General features: G+C 35.3%; 1 protein-coding gene across 4 annotated transcripts in view; it reads left to right on the forward strand.

Annotated features, from left to right (window-relative positions):
- DDHD1 (DDHD domain containing 1) overlaps positions 1-27,113 on the forward strand; it is a 69,953-nt gene that overhangs the window by 37,071 nt on the left and 5,769 nt on the right. For 2 of the 4 annotated variants that reach the window (XM_043919596.1, XM_043919598.1), the window contains 7 exons: positions 605-711; positions 9,270-9,532; positions 11,170-11,245; positions 15,788-15,937; positions 18,626-18,878; positions 19,876-20,067; positions 22,639-22,722. In XM_043919596.1, coding sequence (XP_043775531.1) covers positions 605-711; positions 9,270-9,532; positions 11,170-11,245; positions 15,788-15,937; positions 18,626-18,878; positions 19,876-20,067; positions 22,639-22,722 — 1,125 coding nt within the window. The remainder of the gene's footprint in view (positions 1-604; positions 712-9,269; positions 9,533-11,169; positions 11,246-15,787; positions 15,938-18,625; positions 18,879-19,875; positions 20,068-22,638; positions 22,723-27,113) is intronic. The other 2 variants (XM_043919597.1, XM_043919599.1) reach the window with 1 other exon arrangement.

Below are 27,113 nucleotides of genomic sequence, written 5' to 3' on the forward strand. Positions count from 1 at the left end.
GACTTGTAGGACATTATGCTAAATAAGACAAAGACAAATACTGTATGATACATATGGAATCTTTAAAAAAAGCAAACTTGTGAATATAACAAAAAGAAACAGAACAAATAGGTGGTTACCAGGAAGAGAGGGACAAGAAAGGTGGAGGGGATTGAGAAGTACAAACTACTGCATATAAAATAAATAAGCTGCAAGGGTATATTGTATAAAATGAGGACGTTAGCCAATATTTTACAATAACCCTAAATGGACTATAACCATTTAAAAATTTTGAGTTACTGTGTTCATCTGAAGCTTATTGTACATCAACTGAACATCAATAAAATTTTTTTAATTTAAAAAGAGAGATCCTTAGCTTGTTCGTGATTTAAAGGAAATGTTTTCAATCTTTGAGCACCAATAAGTGCATTGATGTTTGTGGTAGTTAAATACCCTTCATTTTTCAGTTAACAAATAGTAAAATTTCAAGAAGGTAAGTTTCATCATATTCAAAGGTAGTCTTGAATATTTAAATTTTAATATAAAACACTTAGGGAATGTATTTTTTTTCACTGTTTTTTCCCTAAAATTATTCTCTTAGTTCATTTTTTTTTTTAACTTGTAGACACTGTTGATTCCATTACTCCAGACAAAGTGCGAGGTTTAAGGGATATGTTAAACAGCAGTGCAATGGACATAATGTATTATACTAGCCCACTGTATAGAGATGAAGTAAGTATCATGATTATCTTGTTGCTATTGGGTATTTTTTAGAGTGATAGCATGTGTGTCCTGAATTTTAACATTTTATGTTCTCTTTTGTTTTACAAGCAAATGAGAATTATAGCCTCTATTTCATGGTGCTTTTGATAGTCTTATTAAACTGTCCATTGGGACCCTTAATGTTGTAACATGATAACAATATTGTAACATGATGATATTATAACATGATAATCTTGGAAGTGAGAGTTTGGTTAGAAAATAGCTCTGTGAAAATATGTCAGTTTTCATAAATCTGATTAATATCTTTGAGTATTGTCCTCATAAAAGTTTTGGACATGTAAGAGTTTTATATATAATAGGCCTACTTCTATTGTGTCATTTCTATGGTGGATTTGTATAGTTCTCAAATGGTAATGGTGCTCATACATCACAAAAGTAACCCTAAAGGGGGTGAGGGAGTGAAAGTTTAATCAGAGGGATGAGAGAATTTCTGTGAATGCAATTTGTCACTTCACTGGTAAGAAAAAAAGAATTCCGTTTCATGGAAATAGCAGTATTAAGTACCCAACATGTATTAACTTGTTTAATTCTTACCTATGAAGTCAGTATGACTAGTATCTTCATCTGAAGGATGAAGAAACTAGTATAAGGAGTAATTACCAGTAGGGCAGCTGTGCTGCTCCAAGCCAGTCCTTCGCGGATTTTATTCATTCACATTCATTCCCTAACTTTATCCAAGATATCTTTTATATATCTATAGAAACATGTTTGCTTAGTTGCCGTAGGAGCTTCCTTCTCTTCCAACTACCATTCCCTTAGGATTTTTCTTTATTTCTCTTTCTATATTCCCCATTGCCATATACCAGTATTGGGCAAGGTTAACCTTGCCTTGATCTATTTGAAAACAGTAAAAGCAGCTACAGGCTTCTCAGGTGGTGCAGTGATAAAGAATCCGCCTGCCAATGCAGGAGATGCAGATTTGATCCCTGGATCAGGAAAATCCCCTGGAGTAGGAAATGGCAACCCGCTCCAGTATTCTTGCCTGGAAAATTCCATGATCAGAGGAGCCTGGCAGGCTACAGTCCATGGGATTGCAAAGAATTGGACATTACTGAGCACACACACACACAAGAGCTGCAAGCGGAACTGCTCTTCTGGACTTTGTTGTTCAGTCACTCAGTCATGTCTGACTCTTGGCAACCTCACGGACTGCAACACTCCAGGCTGCTCTGTCCTTCACTGTCTCCCTGACCTTGCTCAAACTCAAGTCCTTTGAGTCGACAGTGCCATCCAACCATCTCATCCTCTGGACTTAATTCTGATCAAAAAGAAGACCTAGTCGGTGAAGTAGAATTCTAATACCTTCTATGTTTATAGGCCTTTATAGTGTACAGTGAGTATTGAACTATAGTATTGCAAGTAAACCAGTGAGGGAAGGAAAAGGGAAAGAGAAGGGCTGAAAGCATATTACTGTACACACACACACACACACACACACACAGAGTTGGTAGTATCCCTAAGCACACACACACACACACACAGAGTTGGTAGTATCCCTAAGCACACACACACGCACACACACACGCACACACACACACAGTTGGTAGTATCCCTAAGCACACACACACACACACACACACACACACACACACACACAGTTGGTAGTATCCCTAAGAAGGTATCCTGAGTCTTCAAGACTAACATGCTCTGAGTCATGTCCTCCAAAAGTAGTACATGCTTTTTTAAAAGTTAACATTAATATCCAGAAAAACTAGAAAGGGAAAACTGTCACATTCAAACCTTTGGCCATTGGCGAATGATGACTGAGAAAGTGATCACTTTTTATTTTGCTCTTGTATCTTCAAAGATATTCTCCTCAGAATGGAATTGAGTAAAACAGATATTCGGTAGGAGAAGGGAACTGATAGCTAATGTAAGTGAAATGGAAGGAGAACACCCAGGGCTTTAAATTAGTTGGTTTTTTGATCCAGTTGAATTTAATGGAAGAGAACTGAGAACTTGTTTCTGAGATTCATCTGCAATCTTCAGCAGTGTTTCCGAAACATGCCTAGTTAGAACAATCACTTGTGGTGCCTGTTAAAAATACCCCCATGGTGGGCATTGGAGTTGAGGATATTAATGTGAATTTATGACTTTGAAAATAAGTGGGTGTATGTGGATAACATCTATATATTTAAGCATACATGTTTAAACATATATGATGTATGTTTATGCATGTTATGCATATATATATATATATATGCATGTATTTCCTACCTCTGTCCACTGAAAGGACTAAGAAGCAGACACCCCAACTTAATGAACACACCTAGCACGCAGATCTTTGCCTAGTATGGTTACTCCCCACTAAGAAAAAGTAGAGTTTCTGGGGAAAATGGCTTCCAGGACTAGGGCAGGAGAGGTTCAAGTCAAAGCTGGAAGAACTTGTTTTGACAGCAGGTGAAAACTGCTCAAAAGAATGATGAGGCAAGACGCATGGACACAGAATGACTTAAAGAAGCAGATCCCACTGACCAAATCTGGAAGGATTTGAGCACCAAAATAATTAAGTAAATATTATTATTTATTGTAAGCTTCCCAGATGGTTCAGTGGTAAAGAATCCACCCACAATGCAGGAGACTTGGGTTCAATCTCTGGATCAGGAAGATTCCCTGGAGAAGGAAATGGCAACCCCTCCAGTCTTCTTGCCTGGAGAACCCCATGGACAGTGGAGCCTGGTGGGCTGTACAGTCCATGGGGTCACTAAGAGGCATACACGACTTAGCAACTAAACAACTATTACTTATTGTAAGGAATTATTAGTATATTTTATAGAATTATAATAAGGTTAATGTAGTTAAGAATTTTAAATCATTGAAAAATTTGTAAGTCCTTATCTCTTATAAATAGATAAACAAATTGGGAAGAAGAGAGGTCCTTTGCTTACAGTAGAATGCCCAGGGCTTACTGGTGAGTGTGGAAGGACAGCTGGAGGAAAGGGCTCATTTTGCAGCCGTCATCATGGTAGGATCAGGCAGGAGAGGACTGGGCAAGAGTCATTCGTGAATGCTAGAATGAGGGGAGTTGTTTGATGCGAAACAGAGTCTTTGCATAGTCTTAAAGTGTATCCTCTCAGACTGCTTTTAGTTTAAAAATAATGGACTTCCCTGGCAGTTTTGTGGTTAAGACTCCATGTTTCCACTGCAAGGGACATGGTTAATCCCTGGTTAGGGAGCTTAAGATCTCACATGCTGCACAACCAAGGGGAAAAGAAAGATCTTTAAACAACACTAACTAAATCATGTCACTCCCTGGGTTAAAATCTTGGTTGACTCTCATTAGAATAAAACCATAATTAAAGAAAAAAATGGAATGCCTTTTTAAAAAATAAAGGTATACAGTGGAAAAATCAAGCAACACCTTTATGGGTTGTTTCTAAGGCACATCCAGAGGACACAGCATAATTTACGCAGCATTCCAATTAGGAGGAAACGTCAGACGAATGTAAAATGAGGATGTTGTCATTTAAAAGTAGGAATTAAGACTGTATTATTTTAAAAATGTTGATATAATAAGGAAAAGAATGGCTGTGGAAAACGTTTCAGATATAGAAGATTAGAGAGACATGACAGTTAATTTTAACTTCTCATACTAAACTATATACTATACTAGATCAGAGGAAACACTACAAAGGGTATTATTAGATCAGCTGACAAAATCTGTATGGGACTAGATTAGCTGAAATATATGAATGTGAATTATGAAGTTAATAACAGCACTGTGGTTGTGGAAGTCTTAGGAAATATACACTGCAGTATTTAGGGGTAAAAGACCATGAAATACGTAACATGTCCTTAATGGGTCACAAAAAAGTTCTGTGTGTGTTAATAGAAACAGAACAAATGATAGGGCAAATAGAAAAATGTTCACATTAGGTGAATCTTGGATAAAGCCTGTGAAAGATCTTTGTACAGTTTTTTATTTTGCAACGTTTTATAGATTTGAAATTACTCCCAAATGAAAAGTTACGAAAAAGAAACTAAAAAACTACTCTCGCAGCTTCCTTCTCTGGAGATCCTGACTCGGTGGGTCTGAGATAGAGCCTGGGAATTTGCGTTGTTAACAGTTCCGCAGGTGATACCATCAGAAAAGTTTGGCAAACATTGCTTAAGTCATTGTGAAGAATGAAAGAAAATAAAAAAGACTTAGAAGTAGGCAAAAATTGTTCTTATTCTTTAAAAAGGAAAGCTAATTCTGCAAATCAAAGTTCATTTAGCACAAGGTTGATCTTGGGCAGGGCTTCCCTGATAGCTCAGTTGATAAAGAATCCGCCTGCAATGCAGGAGACCTGGGTTCAATCCCTGGTTTGGGAAAATCCCCTGGAGAAGGGAAAGGCTACACACTCCAGTATTCTGGCTTGGAGAATTCCATGAACTGTTTGGTCCATGGGGTCGCAAAAAGTCAGACACGACTGAGCGACTTTCACTCCTTGGTGCCAGGCAGTATCTAGACTAAATTATTCTTCAGTAGTGTATGTTTCCTAAGGGAAGTAATGACAAATAACAGCCAGCAGCGATTCTGTAGGATTAAGGCCTGTCTGGTGAATGAACCTTGTTAGGTTTATTTGATAGGCATAAATAAGAGCCTTTTTCCTCTTCTTCTCAGCCTTTGTAGTCAAATAGATGCAGTTTTAATATCTGCCACTTAACTAGCTTAAATAAAATTCCTCAATTTCTCAGCTTCCTCACTTAAAATGGACATAAACTACACAATTGATAAAGATTGTCATGGGGCTTCCCCAATGGCTCAGCAGGAGGCAAGAGTTAGATCCCTGGGTCAGGAAGATACCCTGGAGGAGGGAATGGCAACCCACTCCAATATTCTTGCCTGGAGCATCCCATGGACAGAGGAGCCTGGTGGGCTACAGTCCAGAGGGTCACAGAGAATTGGACACAACGGAAGCAACTTAGTACACAAAGATTGTCATGAGGATCAAAGATATTATGGTATAGTTTCCAATACAATTCTTTGTGCTTAGATTTTCAAGTTGTAATTAAGTGTATATCTGTCTTTATGTATTTCAGGGACTACCATTTAAAAAAAGGAATAGATTTATTCTGTTAATTCTAGAAAGTAAAATAAGGATCTGTGAATTGAAAATATAGAAAGGAACATGTTTGATTACTCAATGAAGAACTGTGTAATAACTAAAGCTGCCTTAAAAACACAGAAGTGTTACAAGGAAAAAAAATTGTACATAATGTAAGCTGATGGATTTTAACTAAACTTACTGTGTAATCATTTCACAGTATAATATCTTTATCAAATCATTACATTGTACACCTGAAACTTACACAATGTATATCTCAATTATATCTTGATAAGACTGAGGGAAAATTTTTTTTTAATAGAAGTAACCACTTCTGGATAAAGGTACTCACTGAGGTAGATGCTGAGCTCTTTATTCTTTGTCCCTTTATATGGCTGTTACTGAAGGGACTTTAGCTTCACAGGAGTTTGAATTAAATCATCTCTGAGGCCACTTTTCACTCAGATTTCTTCAGTGCTCACGGGAGGACCCTAATTAGTGATTGTGCACTGAAAAGTTGTGCTTCGGGGAAAATTTTTATATACTGAACAGTACTTCTCAGGTCATACTTTCTGAGGACCAGTTTTTGGTTTTGTTTTTTTTTTAAAGGAACTAACTCCAGTCTATCAAGACATCATTAGAGAGCCTTTGGCTCTTTTCTTCAACCCTAAATAAAGTAACATGGAAACTCCAGAGAGAACTGTTACCTCTTTTGTGCAACAGAACTGTCTTTTCAATGGCTTTTTAAAAATGAAGAACTAAAAAGAGAATTGTCATGGTCCTATCTTGCCATTGCTATTTGAAAATTATTTAATTGATGTATATGACTAAAACTCAATAAATTACTTTTTCTCATTAAAATTTCCTGAAGGAGAGAGAAGAACAAATGACTAATTATGTTCTTCAGCCATATTTTAGGTGTTTAGAATCTCTCTTGAAACTGCTGGATTTTTTTCCATTTTGGTTGACTTTCTTGATAAATTTTAATTTTTGAGCAATGGTTATGAAAATTAGAAACTTTTAAACTTTTGAAGAGCCATCTAATGCTTTCTCTGTGTGAGAGGTTAGCTAAATTGATTTGATAATATTATAGAGTTAATAAAATTAAGATAATAGGGTATATCATTAATCTTGGTTCAGATATCCCAAATGAATATAGTTGGTCACAAGGGGATCCTAGCTGGAGGAATATAAATGGATCAGAAAGGAAAAGGGGAAAAATAAACCCTAATTAGAGTAGACTTTTTGGATATAACATCAAGGTGAATTTCTTCTTTTGCTGCTGAGTGGATGATTTATAAAGACCTTTAGAGGTAGTGCAGAACTGTTTTGCACTAAAAGTTGTCTTTCAAAATTGTAATGTGTATTGACCACAAATGTTCCTATATATGTAAGCTGCAGACAGAGATTTTAAGTTCTACTATATCTGGATATGTTCTAATAAGGGAACACAAAGATTAGTTCTAGTCACGTAGAAGATTATTAAAACAGATGAAAACATCAGCTCTTCAGAAACTATACATTCTCTGCTTCAGTCCATGGTAAAATACTTTAGTGTTGAATAAGACTTTCTCTTTGTTGGATATTTACTTTTTATGATTGCTAGATTAAGGAAGTTATTGGTATAATGAGTGATGCTTTAAATTTTTAAAATATGAAATAGCTTAATCACTGGTAGAGAAACTGGTAGATCTTTTCCATTTTTTACTATTTAATTTTAATGGGGGTGGTATTTTAAAAAAACAAAAAAATTGGGTTATCTTTTGCCAAAATACCTAGGTATTCATCTTTTAGTGTTTCTGGACTTCATGGTAGGAGTTTTAAAATCAAGCCCTTCAGAAGTAAACACTATCAACAAATGTGCTTTTAAAGAAATGTATTTTATTGAAAAATTAGGTTTTTCAATACCTCCCTCATGTAGATTATAAATTAGGAAAATTGCAAAGTTTTAAGGGTTGGTTCATATTCTTATCAAAGCCAAGTCCAAAGCATTACATTATAGCTCCCTTTGAACAAAGCATGTAATTTCACATCATACTGCCTACTTTTTAAATTCTATTGACTAGAATTACCTACAACCCATGTCTTGGGATATTTTTATATGCATTTACCACTAATGTGTGGTCCCCAGAATTGCTGAATCTGAAACTCTAGGATGGAGCCTAGCAATCTATATTTAACAAGCCCTCCAGACCATGTACATGGTTTCAGTAGCTTCAACAAGGACCTCAGTATTGTACAGTAGAGGTCTGTAACCTCTGTGAGGTTAACAACCAGAACATTGCACCTTCATTCAACTCACTGGCAACCCAGCCAAGCATGATTGCTCAAATAATTTCCAGTTTGATTCTGCTAAAGAATGTTCAGTGAACCAAATGGAGGCGACTTGTCTCTAGAAACAAAATAACAAGATATGGAAGCAATTAATAATTAATGTTTGTATGTCTGAATAACAGCTGATGTATTAAAAAGAACTGAAATGAGAAATTTAGTATCAGGAAGTTTATAACCGGATAGTAGTAAGCAGTGATAGGAAGAGGAGAGGACTACCTGAAAAATCAGGTCAGGGCCCTGTATGAATGAATTTGAGTAACAAAAGAACCTTGTTCTTCTCACTTCATAGAATGCTTCAGTAATATTTATTAAAGCTAAATTTCAAAGAAAGTTTTATAAAGAAAAATGGCTAAGATATTTTCTACATTATTAACTTCTAAACCTTAAAAAATTCCTACTTTTTAAAAGTATTTAAGAATATTTCATATTACCAACATAATGGGAATTTTGGAATATGAAGTACATCAACATAACCATTTTCCTTAGTCATACAGTGACCTTTCATTACATTACTCTTATCTAAATGCAGCAAGTAATAATGCATATAATATATTGCATATACAATATGTCAGTAACCCTGTTATCATAAATTCAGATATTCTTTTCCTAAGCTTACTGTGGCTTAAAAAGTACAGGGTACAAGACTTTAGAATAGCATATGAGTCCATTACAATGAAGGAAAAATATCCAGAGGCTTTTTGGAAATCTTACTAGAATCCTCATGGAACTTTTTTTTTAACGCATGAAACTGTTGGCTGCAGTAGTTGGTTTAAGGACTGTGAAAGGATCTGTGTGGGTAGCATCTGTCTTTATTCTTTAGTGTTGCTATGGATTATAATATTATGTATACCTTTACATTGGGAAGATCCCCTGAAGAAGGGAAAGGCTACCCACTCCAGTATTCTGGCCTGGAGAATTCCATGGACTGTATAGTCCATGGGGTCGCAGAGAGTCGGACATGACTGAGCGACTTTCACTTTTACTTTACATCATTTCCTGTAGGGTTCTGAAGCAGCTGAGTTAATTTTAATAATCTAGATATATCTATCTAGTAATATATTTTTCTTTCTTAGCATATTTGAGTTTAGAAATAACATTTATAGAAGTGATTATTCTAATTTGATGTTTTCTTATTTGAAACAGCTAGTTAAAGGCCTTCAGCAAGAGCTCAATCGACTATATTCCCTTTTCTGTTCCCGGAATCCAAACTTTGAGGAAAAAGGGGGTAAAGTCTCAATAGTGTCACATTCCTTGGGATGTGTGATCACTTATGACATAATGACTGGCTGGAATCCAGTTCGACTCTATGAACAGTTGCTGCAGAAGGAAGAAGAGTTGCCTGATGAACGATGGATGAGCTACGAAGAACGTCATCTTCTTGATGAACTCTATATAACAAAACGACGGTAAAATAGCCTAATCTCTTAAAAGAAATTAAAATGTCTTCATGGAATCACTGGACTTCTTAGTAGAAAACTTCAGATTTTTCATAATAAAGAAAAAATACACAGTTTAGGGCACAGAATAGAATATTCAAAGATTGTTGAATAATATGCCTAATCAAGCAAAAGACTATTAATTTTGATACTAATTACATGTGTTTTCCTATAGCATAAAATTACCATCTTCCTCTTTTTGCTTTTCTTTTTCTTCACAGTTTATTAGAAATGAAATCTAAAACTTACTCCATGCTGAGTCACTGTGTAGAAGCTGATGAGCCTCCATCTTTATTATTATTCTGAAAATAATTTTAAAGGCCGTTTTTCTTGGCAAATATATTTTAGACATTTTATAATTATTTAATCATTTACAACCTTTCTGATACTATCTTTTTTAGTTGGATTCATTATCTATTTTTTTCTTCTGATACAACTGGTAGATAGGTTAATTGAACAAAATAGAAAACGTAAATCAAGTAGAAAGAAGAGTGTAAAAATCACACATAAAAAAAAAATCACACATAATCTCATGTGAGAACTGTTAATGTGTTAGAATATTTTCTTTAAAAAATAGTAAATATATATACTATTTTATCAAACGCACTTCAGAGATTATAAGTATCCATTAAGTTAATAAGCCCCTGATTCTGTTAATCCTGGAATATGCCTGATACTGTGTTTTAATTCTTTGCTACATTTCTATCTTCATCTCTAATTACATGCTCTTGTTCTCTTGATGGTCATTCAACTGAGTCTAATAAATCTGTGAAATGTCACTCATTTTGATAGCATTATATAAAACAGCCAATTTAGTTAACTTAAACTTTTACTCAGGAAGCATTGAATTTATTTTAGTCATACAGAAATGGTCTAAGGATTTCATTAGAATTTTATTAAGAAGTACCACACGGAAAATGCATAAATTTTATAGTATCAAAGTAGCTAATAGTTTTGAGAGAAAATGTCATGTTGCAAACTTTAGCACTGTGTTTTTTGTTTTTGTAACGCTGTATTTTAGACAAATTCAAGTAAAAATGTTTTTAACAGGTTTAGAAAATGAACTGAACCTTTTTAAGTTTGTTCCATTGTTTATTAAATGTAAGTACATACAGAACATTGTATTAGGAAAAAGTGGAAATAACTCAAGTGTTCATCAACAGAGAAAGGCTAAACTGGGTTTATCTATATGATGAGCAATTAAACAGTTGTTATAAAGAGTGAAGTAGGTTAGGAGGCAATGAAGTGAAAAGATTGCTAAGATTCATTATTAACTGTAGAAAAAGGAAAGACTTAGAAAAGGGTATGTGGTGTGAACATTTGGTATGGTTTTTTGAAAGTGTATATATGCTTGTATGTGCCTCACATTTTACTAAAGATTCCCCCCATCAAAACCTATTAACAGCATGTATTGGAAGAATAGGGTACTTTACTAATTATTTCATAAACTAATTATTTCAGAAACAGCAAGTTCATTTATTAAATACTGTCAAGAATTAATTTGAGGGATTGGATGATTTCTTTATGCTTAGTGAACTAGTGAGCATCTAATACTTAAAACGAAATTATGAATATGAATGTGTATGTAATCTCATACTCCTCCCTAGGCTGCGAGAAATTGAAGAACGGCTACGTGGTTTGAAAGCATCATCTATGACACAAACACCTGCCTTAAAATTTAAGGTAAGGAAAGACAGATGAGATTTTCATTGTTTATCTCAATTTTTTTTTCAAGCATCATTTAAAGCATGACGTTAGGGATCAAATGAAATTCTAATTATTCTTTGAGGTGAGTCTTTTTTTGAACCTTTACAGTGTGTTGGACCCTGCTGGATTCTACTAAGAAAAGAATGGATAAGACTCAAAATACATAACACAGCGTTACTGGGGCTATTATATAGAATAATATGTAGGCACAAGAAGGAGGTTTAATTTTGCCTAAAGGTTTATAAATGAATGATATTTGTACTTAATCTCTGTAAATTGGGTATTGCCAAGTAGAGGAAAGAAGAAATGCTCTGTTCTTAAAAGAAACAGCATAAACAAAGGCATGGAGGGATATAACTCATAGTACATCCAAAAATAGAGACAGATCTGGGAAATATCTAGTATTTAAAATTAAATGTTTGTGACCAACTAGTTTTATATGGTAAGAAAAATAGCTGGAAGTATATCAGTGATTATTCCACGGATGGAAAGCTGGCGTGTCAGCTTAAGTGTGTGACAGAAGCACAAGATGTGCATGTAATGCAGTTAGTTTGGAGCAAGGTGAGCAAACCAGTTCAGCTAGAATATACAAGATGCAGGGCACAGGGGCTATGGGAAAGTAGGAAGAGAACTTAGATTTGATGGGACAGTGGAAAGCTTTTCAGGGTTTTTGAGCATCAGAATAGATCTGTCTTAGCAGTGGTTTAAAGAATAAAAAGTAGCAAAGTGACATTGACATTGGCCTATTGGAAAGGACACAGCTTATAGCTGAATAACAGCTTATTTGCAGTGTTAAATGGAGCATGACATAAGTCTCCTAATACTCATTTCCAGTTGAATATATGCCCATGTCTAGTGTACTGTGTTATCTCTTCCTGTTTCTTTTATCATAGGAACTTAACATATGGGTTACATGATGGAATGATGCAGACATACTTATTGAATCTATTTCTCTGACTTCTAAAGTTTTTTTTTTTTTAACTTAAACATTTAAAAGCCGTATGATAAAGTTATAAGATACATTCAAAACCCATAAGAGCATGGTCTTTGGAGTCACCCCCACCTGGAATTTGAGTTCCATACCTACCACAATTATTGTATGTAATCAATGTTAAATATGTAGAATTGCTCTGATAGGAAAAATAAACTCTTCTATTTCATGTCCTGGGTTTTGTTGGTTATGATCCACTAAGTATGTTAGAATCTCAAAATTCAATTATCACCTTACTAGAATTTATGCCCTTGTCAACCACAGATTGGCACTTGCCATCTACCTCCATAAGGATTAAATCCCGTGCTGCTGCAGCAGCCCCCTGAAAGGAGTTCAGGGTGAAGAGCAGAAATGAGGCATTCTGTCCTCCGGGGTGGGGGGGGGGGGGGGGGGGGGGGTGGTTGGGAAGACTAGCAGGACAGGTCTTCAGATAGCTAGGTAATTTCCAGAACTAATTTTATGAGCACAATTCTTGTATCTCCTCATGTCTTTAAAAGCACTAAAATCATTCATAGTGATAACTATTCCTCGTGACTAGCAGAAACCTTCTGGAAAGATATGTGCTTGACTGCATGTATTCCTTCTTCACCACAATCACATATATACTGACCTTCCCCCCTGCATCTTTGGAACAGTTTCTCAAAGCTACCTGAGGTGCTGTCTCCCAGCAGCACCTGAGGGCAGTCCTCATATTGCCCCAAATAAAACTTAACTCACAACTTTACTATTGCATGTTTTTTCAAGTCGGCACCCTATAGTTGGTATATCTTTCTAATACATGGTCATGTGGTCTAATAATGTGAATTTTTAATTATATAATTACTTACAGAGAAAAATATATAGATAACTGAAATTTAAAATTCCTAGGTGGAAAAGTGGTAAAGAACCCACCTGCCAATGCAGGAGATATAAGAGATGCTGGTTTGATCTCTGGGTCAGGAAAATCCCCTGGAGAACAAAATGGTCATCCACTCCATTATTCATGCCTGGAGAATCCCATGGACAGGACAGCCTGGCAGACTACAGTCCATGGGGTTGCAAAGAGTCAGACACAAATGACTTAGCATACACGCACAAAAAGGAATATACAATGCATTGGCAAATTTACTTAGAACTCCAGAGTTCTAAAAGAAACAGAAGTCTTATATGCCTGTTACCTGGCAGATGGCTTTACTTTCAGAATAAAGTATTAGATTTGTCACATGTGACCACTGAACTTTAAAAAGAGCAAAAAAAATATTAACAAACATTGGTCTGAAGAGTAGAAAACTTCGATTGTGATCATGAGGCTTTGCCACTAACTAGTTACGTAATATTAGCCAAATTACTTAACATCTCTGAATTCCTCTGTTCGTTGATCTCTAGACAGAGTACTTAGACTAAATATCTAAAGCGTTTCTTCACCCATAAAATTCTTTGACAGCTGTAGATAACACTAAAGCAATCATTACTCTTACTGGAGAGATAAGAATTCCTTTGTGTTTGTCAGCCAAGCTGCAAATCAATCATAAACGAAGAAAAGTTGTTTAATCCATGGGTTTAACGATTTAACAAACATTTATGAAGTGCCTGACCAATGTATAAACCATTTTTCTGGGGTGTACGTGTGTGTGCACACATGCATGTGTATATCAAGCAGAAAGGATTTACAGAGCTTTCTCTTCTATCTTAACTATTTTTGTATCTTTATCTTTTATTCTTTTCTCTCTTTATAGAAGAAGAAATGAGAGGAATCTTTTCAGAATTGATGCTTTCATCCCTGTCACTATTATTCCAGATGCTTTTTCTTATATTTTTAATTTTTCTTAATACAGTTCTTCAGCCTTCAAACATCTTTAAGTTACTCCATTATTTAAAAACAAAAACTTTCTTAAAGTTTATTTAGCTTAAAGCTACCATTTCAAACTATGTATTCATTCATATATATTTTTTCACTTGGAAAAAAAATCTCCAGGGGCATGGGAAGAGATTAAAGGTGTGTAAGATTGGAGGCAGGGACACTGTTACAGTATAGTCCAGAGGAGAAGAGATGAAGTGAAATGTTAGAATCTGTTGGAGTGACTTCTTAGATGTTGGAGATAAGAGGGAGGAATTAATTTGTGATATCTTGAATCAAGATATGGAACATATGCGAGAGGTGAAGTGGGTTTAGGAGGGAAAGCTATCATGTTCCGTATGTAATCCAGTACTAATGACGACCCTGTTTTTCTTGAAGCGCTGTCCTCCCTTGACTTCCATGCTGCTGCATTATCCTGGTTCTCTTTCTCCTTTAACCCTCTCTTCTGTAGTTTTATCTCCACCTACTCATCAGGTGCAGACGTTCCTTATAGTTCTGTCTAAAGCCACTTTATCCTATGTGATTCCTAAGCAGTTTTATCCATTCTCTCAGTGTTCATCACTTCTATGATGGTGACACATAGACTTGGATGATGACGTATTCAATTCTGTATCTCCTGTCCGAAATTCTCGGTTACCTGTTAGGTATGTTACAGATACCTCAAACTAATTATGAACAAAAACATGGTTTACTTAGTTTCCCGTTACAGTTCATAGGTTAATTAATATCCTCCCGGTCAATCAGACCCAAATCTTACAAATCGCCTCTGATTCCTTCTTTATCTCTGTCTCCATTTGAATATTCATGTTGATTCTATCTTAATCTCTCAAATTTCCATTTTTGAATGGAACAACTTGTCCTCCTAGGTACAGATTATCTTTTGCCTAACCTCTTTCAGTAGTTTCCTAACTTGTCTCCAAAGTCTACTGGCCTCTTAATTTTCCAGTTCATTCACAAGCTACTACCAGATTTACTAACCTCCTAAAACATGGGTCAAATCCTGTTCTCTTTCACTATAAAATAAATTATGCTCTGTTTTCTTAGTCAAACAGTCAAGATTCTGTACATTTCTCATTCCAGTTACGTTTTCCCCATAGCCAGTCTTCAACCTTACCAGATTGTTGCCCTTCTCTAAATTAAGCCAGGTTCTTTCCTGCCTCTGCTTTAGTTCATGTGGTTCTATCAATATGGATTATCTTTCCAGCCCCGAGTGTATCGCAACCCCAACTTTGGAAATCCTCTTCATCTCTTATGGCCAGTGCACACATCCTTTATCTACTCACCTGTAGCACACTTTCCCTCTGTTATGCACTATTTAATTCAGTCTCCTCCACAGGATTGTAAACTCTTGGGTGCAGAAGCTCAGCCTTCTTGGTCTATATATGTTTCAGAATACCTAATATTACTTTACACAAAATAGTAGCTTAATAAGTTTTCCTTCTCCTTATTCTCATTCTTCATTTTCTGTTAGATTTAAAGATACTGAAGCTGCTCCTGGATAGTTTAAAATAATTAGTGGTTGTTATATATTTAACAAGTAATGCAAATACAATCTAGACAGAACTCATTTAAAATGATATATATTTGGAGATAATTTTGTTATTTGTATTTTACTATATATTACATTGTGTCCAAATTCTTTGAAAAACAGTTCACCATTTTTAAATTTAGGGTGACTTTATCATTGTAGGTTGAAAATTTCTTCTGTATGGGATCCCCACTAGCAGTTTTTTTGGCATTGCGTGGCATCCGCCCAGGAAACACCGGAAGTCAAGACCATATTTTGCCCAGAGAGATTTGTAACCGATTACTAAACATTTTTCATCCAACAGATCCAGTGGTGAGTTGTAAATATGGATATCTGTGTCTCAATATTAAATTTTTCCTAAGAGAATCTGTAAGAAATCTTCCAAGGTACTGCTGAATTGCTGAGAAAGTATTCATTTACAGACATCTCTTATTTTATTTTACTTCACAGATAATGCAGTTTGTTTTTTTATTTTTTACAAACAAATTTTGTGGCAACCCTGCATTGAGTAAGTCTACTGATGCCATTTTTCCAACAGCATTATTTTTTAATTAAGGTATATATTTTGCTATTTAGACATAATGCTGTAGCATATTTAATAGACTTTTAAGTATAGTGGAAACTTAACTTTTATATGCATTGGGAAACCAAAAAAATTGTGTGATTCACTTAATTGCAGTGATCTGGAAGCAAACGTGTGCAGTATCTCCGAGGTATGCTTTATCTATTACACTTGATAAGTTCATATTTTTTAAATATTTTTCTTTGGTTAGTTTAGGGATTAGGAAGTAAAATACCTTAAAGATGTTCTGTTTATGTTGTATTTGTAGAATGAAAGCATAATGTAAAAGTACCATCCAAGTAATGGATCCAGTTTATCCAAAGGACAGGAGTCGTCTGAACTTTCAAACCTTAACCTGTTGTGATTCCAATAATGTAGTAGCCATAAAATTTAAAAATCCCACTTTAAATACTTTGTTCTCTAAAGCATGTTGCAACATTGAAATGTGTTTGGTAGATCCTCTTAAAAATGAGAATATTTAAATACTGTGTATTAAACATGGAAAAGTGGAAGAATTTATTTTAGCCTGGTAGAATTACAATATTTTGGATTTTTGCATTCTCTGTTATGTTTGTAAATAAATTTTTCTAATGTAAATAAATTAAAATTTTTGTAAATAAAAATAAATTTTTCTAATGTAAATAAGGATTTTGCATCCAGGTGAACAGTTTAATGTGAAATAAGATTTTTGGATGAGATAAATTCTTCATTAAATCGTATTGGGAACAAGTATTAAATATAGCTAAATTTAAGGCAAACTATTTTAAATAGCATTTATTTTCTGAAAAACAGCTTTATATGACTCTGTAAAGTCTTTTAAAAGATCTTTGGCTAGTACCAAATAAATATAACATTGACTAAACACTAGAATTTTAGAAAATTTCCCGTATGTTAAAAAAATCAAAACTACTATATTTAACAAATAAATTTCACTGAAATGGAATCTAGTATTAAATTCAAATACTGACTGTACAGTCTTGGCCAGGTCACTTCTAAGACTATCTATTTTTTGTCTATATGATGCAGATGATAATATTTTACCTCAAGGTTGTCAGGATTAAGTAAAACATGTGCAAAGCAGCTAGTTAGACCTTAAGTATGTTGTTATATCCATTCATTTTACTGATTTTCCTGTAACTTAAAAGTGAACTTAAGATTGTAGGTGAACTGTGAGCTACATCTTGTATAATCTTAAATCTTCGTTATACAGTTGACCCTTAAACAGCCTGGGGGTGGGTAGCAACCTTGTGCCCAGTCAAGAATTGGGGTGTAATTTTATAGTCAGCTCTCCATATCTACAGTTCCATATCCACAGATCCAACCAATTGCAGACCATGTAGTGCTTTAATATCTATTTATGGAAAAAAAACACACACGTATAAGTGGACCCATGCAGTTCACTCCTGTGTTAAGGGTCAGCTGTATTATGGAGGATTACAAACTCATCATTACAAATTATTTTTTATTATTCATTTTATAGTTTTTCTGTGATTTTTTTTTTAATAGTTACGTAAGAACTGTGCTAGGCAGTTTTTCTAAACTTATCTATTCTTCCCAACATCCTTCTGAGGTAGTAGAAATTAGGAAGTATTATTTCTTTTCTACAGCTTAGGAAACTGAGGCTCTGAAACTTTGTGACTTGGTGAGTGTCGTATAGTTAATAAGTGACAGAGGCCAGAATATGAATGCAGGGAATTGTATGCCAAGTCCATTGCCTTTTCTGCTATGTCATCCCTATTTCACCTTAGACAAATGGTCTTATATCATTATCTCATGCACTATATTAATCTGCTTGAAAATAGGGTCAACTGAGAGCTTAGATATTAAAAATTGACCTTATTTACTGTGTTCCAAGTTACTGTTTACTGCTTCAGTTTTGTTCATGAGATGAATATTAATCTAATTGCTAGATGTTATCAGAACATAATAAAAATGAATATTCCTCTGAAAAACAAGATCTTCCCTGTAGTTCAGACTTCCCTGTAGCTACAAGGTCTTCCCTTGTAGCTCCTGCCTACAGGCAGGAGACCAGGGTTCGATCCCTGGGTTGGGAAGATCCTCTGGAGAAGGGAATGGCAACCCACTCCCAGTATTCTTGCCTGGAGAATCCCGTGGACAGAGGAGACTTGCAGGCTACAGCCCATGGGGTCACAAAGAGTAGGACACAACTGAGCAACTGACATTACTGAAAAACTAATTAAAGGGCACTATTAGCCTAGATTAACTCTAATTTTTTTATAGTCTCATTATTAAGGATATATAATTAGACAAACTACATATTATTAACAGTGAAGAAATAGGAATACATGTTAGGAATGTCAGGTTTTGAATCATTTCCTAAGGTCCTCTGAGCACACAGTCGAATAAGAATGAACAGTTTACTGAAACCTAAGCATTGTGCCTTAATGTTTTGTTTCCTTGAATTTTTTTACATCAAGGCTTATAGATTAGAACCGTTAATACTGAAACACTACAGCAACATCTCACCTGTGCAGATCCACTGGTATAATACATCCAATCCTCTACCTTACGAGTATATGAAGCCAAGCTTTCTTCACCCAGCGAAAGATCCTACCTCAGTTTCAGAGAATGAAGGCATCTCAACAATACCAAGCCCTGTGACTTCGCCAGTCTTGTCTCGCCGACACTATGGGGAATCTATAACAAATATAGGCAAAGCAAGCATATTAGGTAATTTCTCTTCAGTATTCCTCATCAATGAACTTAAGCACTTTTATATAGTCATTAAATTTTAGGTACCTGAAAATACTCTATATATTACAAAACATCTGAGAGTTAATGTTTAGAGTTAACTACTCTCACTTCTTATATTTGAAGACAAAAGCTCTAAATTCTCTAGTTAGATCAGATCCTGTCATTAGAGAATATAAGATACCTGGATGCACAAAAAAAAAAAAAAAGCTGGAGGCATCAAGTCCCTCATTTTCACCTTGGCCCCATCACTTGCTGTGAAATCTGGAGAAGTCATGTAGTTTTTAATGCTCATCTCCCGCATCTGTGAAATGAGGGGGTGCTTGAGTACTAAGGGTGCCCTGGCCAACCCATTCTCTGATCCGTGTCCTACAAGTCGAATCGTGTCCTTCTTGAGAGCAGCAAGGATATTGACTTTCCCTCTGCGTGGTCTCTAGTTCCAGCCGCAGTGTTTGGTGTGGCGCTGGGGCTCACTTGTGTGCTCTTAATTTGTCCTTTGCTTTTGGTTACAAGTTGCCTTAATATAAAGTGCCACAAGATGGCACTGTAAACAGGCTCTATCTGCTGGATTCATTGATATTCATCATAGAGATTGTTTATTCACAGCTTTTTATAACAGATCCACTTTACTTCAGGAGTAGGCATATCAATAGTAAATATATGCCCATGTGAATGGCATGGTTCTTTTTATTAACATTTTTAATCTTACAGAATACCTTAAAAAACAAAGATCACTTGAATAAAATAGAATCTTTTTTTCTTTGTAGGCTGTATTCCTGCAGTTTGTACAACTCTCATTCTGTTCAACACCATTTTTATTTAGAAGCCTACAATATAAATTGCAATTTTTTTATGTTCCCACCCTGGAAAAACATGACTAGGGCTTAGTCTCTCTGCCAACTGACTGTAATTACGGGTGGTGCTCTTTAGCCTGGTGTAATTCAGCAGAATGACTGGCCTGTTTTGTGAAATGCAGGGGCTGCAAGCATTGGAAAGGGACTTGGAGGAATGTTGTTCTCAAGATTTGGACGTTCATCTGCATCACAGCCATCTGAGACATCAAGGGACTCCATAGAAGACGAGAAGAAGCCAGTTGCCTCACCGCCCATGACCACCGTGGCAACGCAGACCCTTCCACACAGCAGTTCTGGCTTTCTTGACTCTGCATGTTAGTTCATACTCTTCTTTCCAGGTTCATACTGTGTCCTTTTTAAAACTGGAGGAAGACAAAGAGCATTAAGATATTAACACTAGCAGTCCATTCTGTAATCTAAAGTATGCCCTAGCTTTTAAAGAAAAAAATGCTTTTCCTCTACTTAAATTTTCAGGAATAATTCCCAGGTAAATGCAGTTTTACTCTCTGCATGGGTGAATTAAGTTAAGAACATTAATAAGTGCCTTGTCGCACAGAGATCTTACACATCAAGCATAAAACAAATCTCTTTGTGGTAAGCACCCCTGATTTTTTTAAAGTAGTTTTTTTGTTTTTGTTTTTAAACATGGTCTTCTCAGCCTTAAAAATTCATTTAGTTGCTGCAGATCTATGCTGTATCTACTCTTGATACCATTTTTAAAATGCTCTGCCAAAGCCATCCTGGTGCTAATCCCATAGCTCCCTTCATCAACCTAATTATAAAACCTTCAGAACTTTAATTATATTGGATCCACTCTATGGCTTCCCATCCTGTCCCTACTACCTTGTGCAAAACTCAAGAAATGAGTGAAAGAATGGGTAATTATTCTGCACTTAGCAATAGAAGGCTGCTTTATTTCATTTTTTCCAGTGAATTTATAAGGTCTAAAATCTTAATAGTTGTGAAACACTAAAACTCTTAAGTGTATATTTACTTCTGAGGGTCTAAACTTAAAAGTTTATTTATAAATGTCCAGTGAAATAAAACTAGTAAGTCAAATCCTAGTTTCCATTGACTTACTTAAGGAAATATAGATTCTGAAACTAGTTATTTCCTTTCTGTAACTATAGCAAGAAGAAAGTTTTATTTTCTTTCTCTAAAAATGTTTATTCAGATGCTTAGGTCTGTTTTCTTACTGTGTCTGCTGCTCTAAATTTTAAAATGACTAGCATTAATTGCCGTTCATAAAAAATTAAAAAGGAAGTTGAGATGTGACAGTCCTAGAGGCTGGGTCTTTCTCCATAGTCAGCCCCACTCCACGATGAATTATCCTAGCCATTGCTGAGTTGGACATTCCTATTTGGACCAATTCCATTTTTTAAACTTAATCCTATGCCTGACTGAGTACTAGAAATTTTATAATTTCAAGCCTTTTGAACACTGCCTAGAAAATTCATTTTAGATTTTGATATTTGTACAAAATTCATATTTTTATGAGTTACTCTACATTTATTGCTTAATAACAGAAATGAGATTGTGAAAATGTAAAATTTTGTTGCAACATGCAGATGTCAAAAGAAAACTATAAACGTCTGAAGAAAAATAACTTCAAAGAATTTTGTAAGATGGCGGGTAAAAAGCCACAATTCCTTGTAATGTTAATGCACAGCAATGATGCTAGTAAACGTTAGGGTGAATAAGCGAACAAGAAGAGCAGGGTAGAATTTGAGCCCCAGGGAATGGGTAAGGAAGACACAGAATTCTATAGGATCTGAGGGAAAAAATTGTCTTTTAGTGTTTTTGCTATTTAACATAGAAATTTCAAAGTGATAATGATAATAAAGAAGAAACTTATTTCTTCCTACAGGACATGTGAAGGTAGAAATGCTTAGTTTTATTGCATTATAATATTTTAACAAAATACGTTTTCTGTCATTCTTGCATATAAATTCTTTGTTGGTTCTAATGGTAAATTACTTACCAACTATAGACTCAGCTAACTGAGCTAACATGATTTCTTCGTTTCGTGTTTTCATCTTTAGGTATAGATTTTTAAAGTCCAACTTTTAACATTGGACAACTGCTGTAGTAGAATTATGCCTTTTAAATCAAATACTCTAGATTTACCTTTGACTTGCTCCAGTAATATACTCTTCTCTGTAATCCTGATTTAGATAAATTTCTTAAATCATAATTGCTATTTTGGCTGTATCTTGCAAATCATAAAACCTTTCTTCCTTAAATCTTCTTTCTGAAATTTGATCACTGTGGTTGGTTAGGTGATTCTGGCTTCCTTCCTTCTTGCTCACATTGATTGCCTCAGTTCTTCTCGATAACCTTCATTCTAAGGCTACTGACTTTGATTCTCCTGCTTTTTGAGGGTAAGATGGACACAGACTGAATTCGTGATCAATCAGGGTTTCTCTCTTTGAAGAGTTAGTGTTGTCAATTGAAACTACTTCGTTGACATCAAGTTGAAGCATCTTATATAGCTGCTGTTCATTTCTTTTGAAAAGTATAGGCTTATTTCTGGTGGTTTTACTCTTTCTTTTCCTCTACTGCCTTGTGTTTGTAACATATCATGAAAAGAATTTGTTCCTTTTAGCACTGTTTTGCCTCTAGGTTAGAACTTAAGTGAACTATAAATTTGGGGGATGTTTGAGTGTTAACAGATTACGACATTGTATTTTGAAGTTAATTATGCTTACATTTTCCATGATAGAGCTCTTCACAGAACCTAATTGTGTACTTCTTTTTGTTTGCTAGGTTTAATCAGCTTATTTGGGAATATTGTTCTAACTCTTGGCCACTTCATCACTGAAGGCCATTTGTAACCATCAGCCAACACTTTACAGCATCTTGTGTTTTGTGTTTTTTTTCCACAGATTTCAGACTTCAAGAATCGTTCTTTAATCTCCCACAACTTCTTTTTCCGGAAAATGTAATACAGAATAAAGATAATACCCTCGGTATGGTATATGTCAGGAATAGCATTCAGAACGCTGTGAAAACGGTCTACTTAGATTTCTTCTGCTCACTGAAAACTTGATCAGTTTTTCTATGAGAGCAGCTTTAATGTTGCCATTAACAGACTATTTTAAATGTATTCTCTTCCTGTATGTCCTAATCTTAAATGGTAGTGGTCCTGAAACCTGACTATTCATTAGTTATTTAGTGTGCTAAAATATATCATACTCCTATATGTTTCTCCAAAGAAGGAACTGTTTAGAGAGAGAAGAAAAGCATTAGGCCATTTTCTTTCTTCTCTATTGCCCTCCAGCCTTCAGAGAGCTTCACTGTTCTTTTCATGTAATATATTTAAATATAAAAGGATTTCAAAGTATAAAGAGTTTAATCATTCCTAGTTATTTCAGATATTAGTAACCCTACCCCTAGGGCTGTTAGTATGCCACAGATGATACCTGGTTTCAACACAAATATTTAATGGTCTTTAGAGGTATAGGCTTGCTTTGAAAAAAACTATTATTGGCTACAAGAGATATTTGCAGTTTCCTGATTTTCAGTAGATTCAAAATGTATTAGTAAAGATTAATCTTAGCAGTTTAAAATTATTTTTATCATTAACTTTCATTCCTTTTTTTCTATATCTTTCCTTTTTTAAAAAATAATGGATTTGTCTTTAACAAAAAAAGTAAGTTATAGGTTTCTCCTTGGATTTTCAAACTGTATCTAATTTTTCAATTTCTATGTTTATAATTGCTAATTTTCATGCATTTTTTCTTCTTTCAAAAAAAAAATATCTTAACTAGATATAGATTCCAAAACAGTGTGTCAGCATAACAAGCTGATTTGGGCTTTTGACTCTGTGACAGCAGTTTGTGTTGATCTAATTCAGTGAACTCCTCTCAAGAAATGATTTTATAAGTGCTGTCTCTAGTCCCTACTCATGTAATAGTCACTTCCATAAAGAAATAACTGATGTGTGCTTTTTGAATATTTAGAGAAAGGAAAATTAATCCATTCATCTATTTGTCCTACATTCAAGTAGTCCTTTTATCCACTGCCTTAAAGCCAGCCCAGCTACCTAAGCAGTTAGACCACTCGTCATAACTGCACCACATTGATTCGGATGGTAATATGTATATGGCTTCTATTTTCTCTTCTCCTGTTTTTATTCATTCAACAATTTTACCATGAGGTAAGTAGATAGTCACTAGAAGAGACACCAAGATGAATCCATTTCAGTGCTGCCCATAAAGATGTTAAATGCTGATGTGGAAACTTAAGTATATTTCAGAGGGCATATATTCTTGTAGGGAAGGTGGATAACCACAGAAATAATATAAAAATGGTAGAATGTGATGAACCTCATGACAGAGATTCTAAGGAGAGAGAAAATGTTTTCACCTGGAGAAATAAAAAAAAGGTTTTGTGGAAGTACAACTTAAATAAGCAGAGATAAAGAGACATTTCAGAGAAAGAAGAAACAGCACAGCACAAGCAAAAACACAGAGATAGGAAGCACAAGGTTATTTAGAGATCTAGAAGTTAGTTCTGAGAACCAAGGATGAGTAGAAGGGAGTAGTTCTGAATATGCTGAAGAACTTTTCTCCAACCAGATGGTAGAGGATCCAGCAGATCTGGCCATCCCCAGGAGTTCCTTTGTATTCTTATGAGCCTGTGTTTCCCCAAATAGCCCATCTGTTGTCAAATGTTAGGTGTCTGAATGTCTTTCAGAGTAGATTAGTGTTGGGAAATTTGGGGGTCAGAAAATGGCAACTAATTATAAAGTTCATTATGGAGTTTTTGCTTTTTTTTTTTAAATAAAGGATGTTTGGAGAATGTTTTTAAATATATTTGGAGCTATGATAAGTCACAAAATGTAAATACTCCTTGGATATCAAACACCTAACTACATAAAATATACGGTTGCTCTGAGACAGAGGGAAAATAAGATATAATTTATCAAGAACTCTGAACATATATTGCAAATGACTTTCATCAGTCATTTGGAAACCCATTTTCCTTTACTAGTACTTGAAGTGGTTTTCTTATTATGTACCTAGAGCCTAAAATCATGCAATTATGATCATAATTGCTATTTATAAATAGGTAATTTTTTAAGATTCATTAAGTTTTTGAAAATTTCTCTCTAGCATGTTAAGACACTCCCTTTAAATAGAAGAAACCTGTCCAATTGGTACACATTATAATACTAAAATGGTTACTTTCTATTCATGTATTTTGCTTTTTAACACCATATCCAGGTTGAAAAGCCCTGTGCACAAAAGAACACTCTACTGAAAGCAGAGTGCTGAGGAAACTGCCTTCACCCTGGGGAGATGGCAGACACTTGCTTGGGGAATAAGGAGGGAGATGTGCCCATATGCATGACTCCCCCAAAAAGAAAAAGTGAAAGTGAAGTCGCTCAGTCGTCTCCAACTCTTTGTGACCCCATGGACTGTAGCCTACCAGGTTCCTCTGTCCATGGGGTCTTCCAGGCAAGAATACTGGAGTGGGTTGCCATTTCCTTCAACCCATGTTTTAAAACAGTGAAAGCAAATTATTGATGATTGTTAAAAGCCAGCAATTTTTTTTTTTTTTTTCATTTTTACCTCTCCTCAACTTTCAGTTCAGTTCAGTTGCTCAATTGTATCTGATTCTTTGTGACCGAATGAACCGCAGCACACCAGGCCTCCCTGTCCATCACCAGCTCCCGGAGTCCACCCAAACCCATGTCCATTGAGGCGGTGATGCCATCCAACCATCTCATCCTCTGTCATCCCTTTTCTTCCTGCCCTCAATCTTTCCCAGCATCAGGGTCTTTTCAGATGAGTCAGCTCTTTGCATCAGGTGGCCAAAGTATTGGAGTTATCTTAAATTCTCTTTTTGTAGGTACAGGCATATTAACTCGTAGGCACTCCAGAGAAAAGGATTAAGTGATTCTATGTTCTCCTTTTTCTTGACCTAATTCAGTGAAAGAAACTAGGAAAAAACTACTAACCTGTCTAGTGCCACCCCTTCTTGTACAATAATAATGAGAAGGCGGGTCCAAGGCAACTCCATGTAGATTTGGGCCGACTTCGGCCAAGAGCACATCTCACAGCACACGTAGAATAGTGCTACCATGTAGTGACCTCACACCATTGGGAATTCTGTGATCTACATAAAGAAAAAAGATGAGATATTGGCCCACCTACATCCATCCATCCACCCACCTGTAAAACCAACACGAATATGGTGTCAGCTGCAAACCAGACTGCCTGGGGTAAACCTTTTAAGGAAGATGAGAGACTGTAAAACAGGTTCATCAAGTACAAGCTGGTTACCTAATTTCCAATTTGATGGGGACTACCTACAGATAAATAGAAAGGGAGGGGTTAGGGTAGGCCAATCTAGTTAATGACACTTATTAAAGATCCTCTAGTTGATAAGGACAGGGACACATAATGGGGCAATAAATTTGTCATTTGAGTTTGTAGTATATGAAAGGCAATGTTGCACAGTGATAGCACATTAAGAATACATTTCAGGGGCATAAAATCAAAGTGGAGCCAAGTAACACTGGTTATAACAGGAAAAATCTCCCTTTAACTTTAGAATGACAGTTCTTTGAGACTGTTGGACTAGGAAGGCATTCTACAGTGGCCTTTACAAGGAATTCTTAGAAATAACATGGTATGGGCTTCACCAATTTTAATGTGTGTTTCCCATCTCTTCGTTTTTCCTCATTTCTCCTTTTTTTCTTCATAACTGACTTCACCTTGACTCCTCTTCACCATGTTTGAGAATTCATTTCTTCTTTTCATCATCTTCTTGTGCCAGAATGTACCTACGAATTTTAACACAGATGTCCCATGAAATATGAAAGATAAAAGATTAAGACATCCCTACCCCACAGTTCAACATGTGGATTTCAACTATTTCTGACTTCTTATGGACTAGCTTATAATTTAAATGAGAAAAATAGCAGTTTTGTAAAAGGTCTATGTCAATATATTTCACAGTGCTTTATAACCTGATTGGGTATTTATACTGTTTAAGTGTAAATCTTATCTAAAAATTTTTAGGTAAGACCCATGGACATTCTTTGTCAGAAAAGCACAATTGAGTAGAAAAATAACTATAAATTACCAAATGGTATTGTTTAAAATATACATTTAGCTAAACATAAATGAAATCTTGCTCTAAAATGATGTGATTTGCTTTATGCGATTTCCAAACTTCGCAGGTAAAGCAAAACCCAACTTTTTCTCCAACCTCCTTAATTTTTGCCAGTTTTTACTTTTTATACCTGCTAGCACGCTGAACAAAAGAGCAGATTTTGAGTCTGAATGGTAGTGATTTGGGTACTTTTTATTTTTAAGACAGACCCTTCATACTGTGTGGCTTATTGACA

Source organism: Cervus elaphus, chromosome 12 (genome assembly GCF_910594005.1).
Source record: "Cervus elaphus chromosome 12, mCerEla1.1, whole genome shotgun sequence".
NCBI lineage: Eukaryota > Metazoa > Chordata > Mammalia > Artiodactyla > Cervidae > Cervus > Cervus elaphus.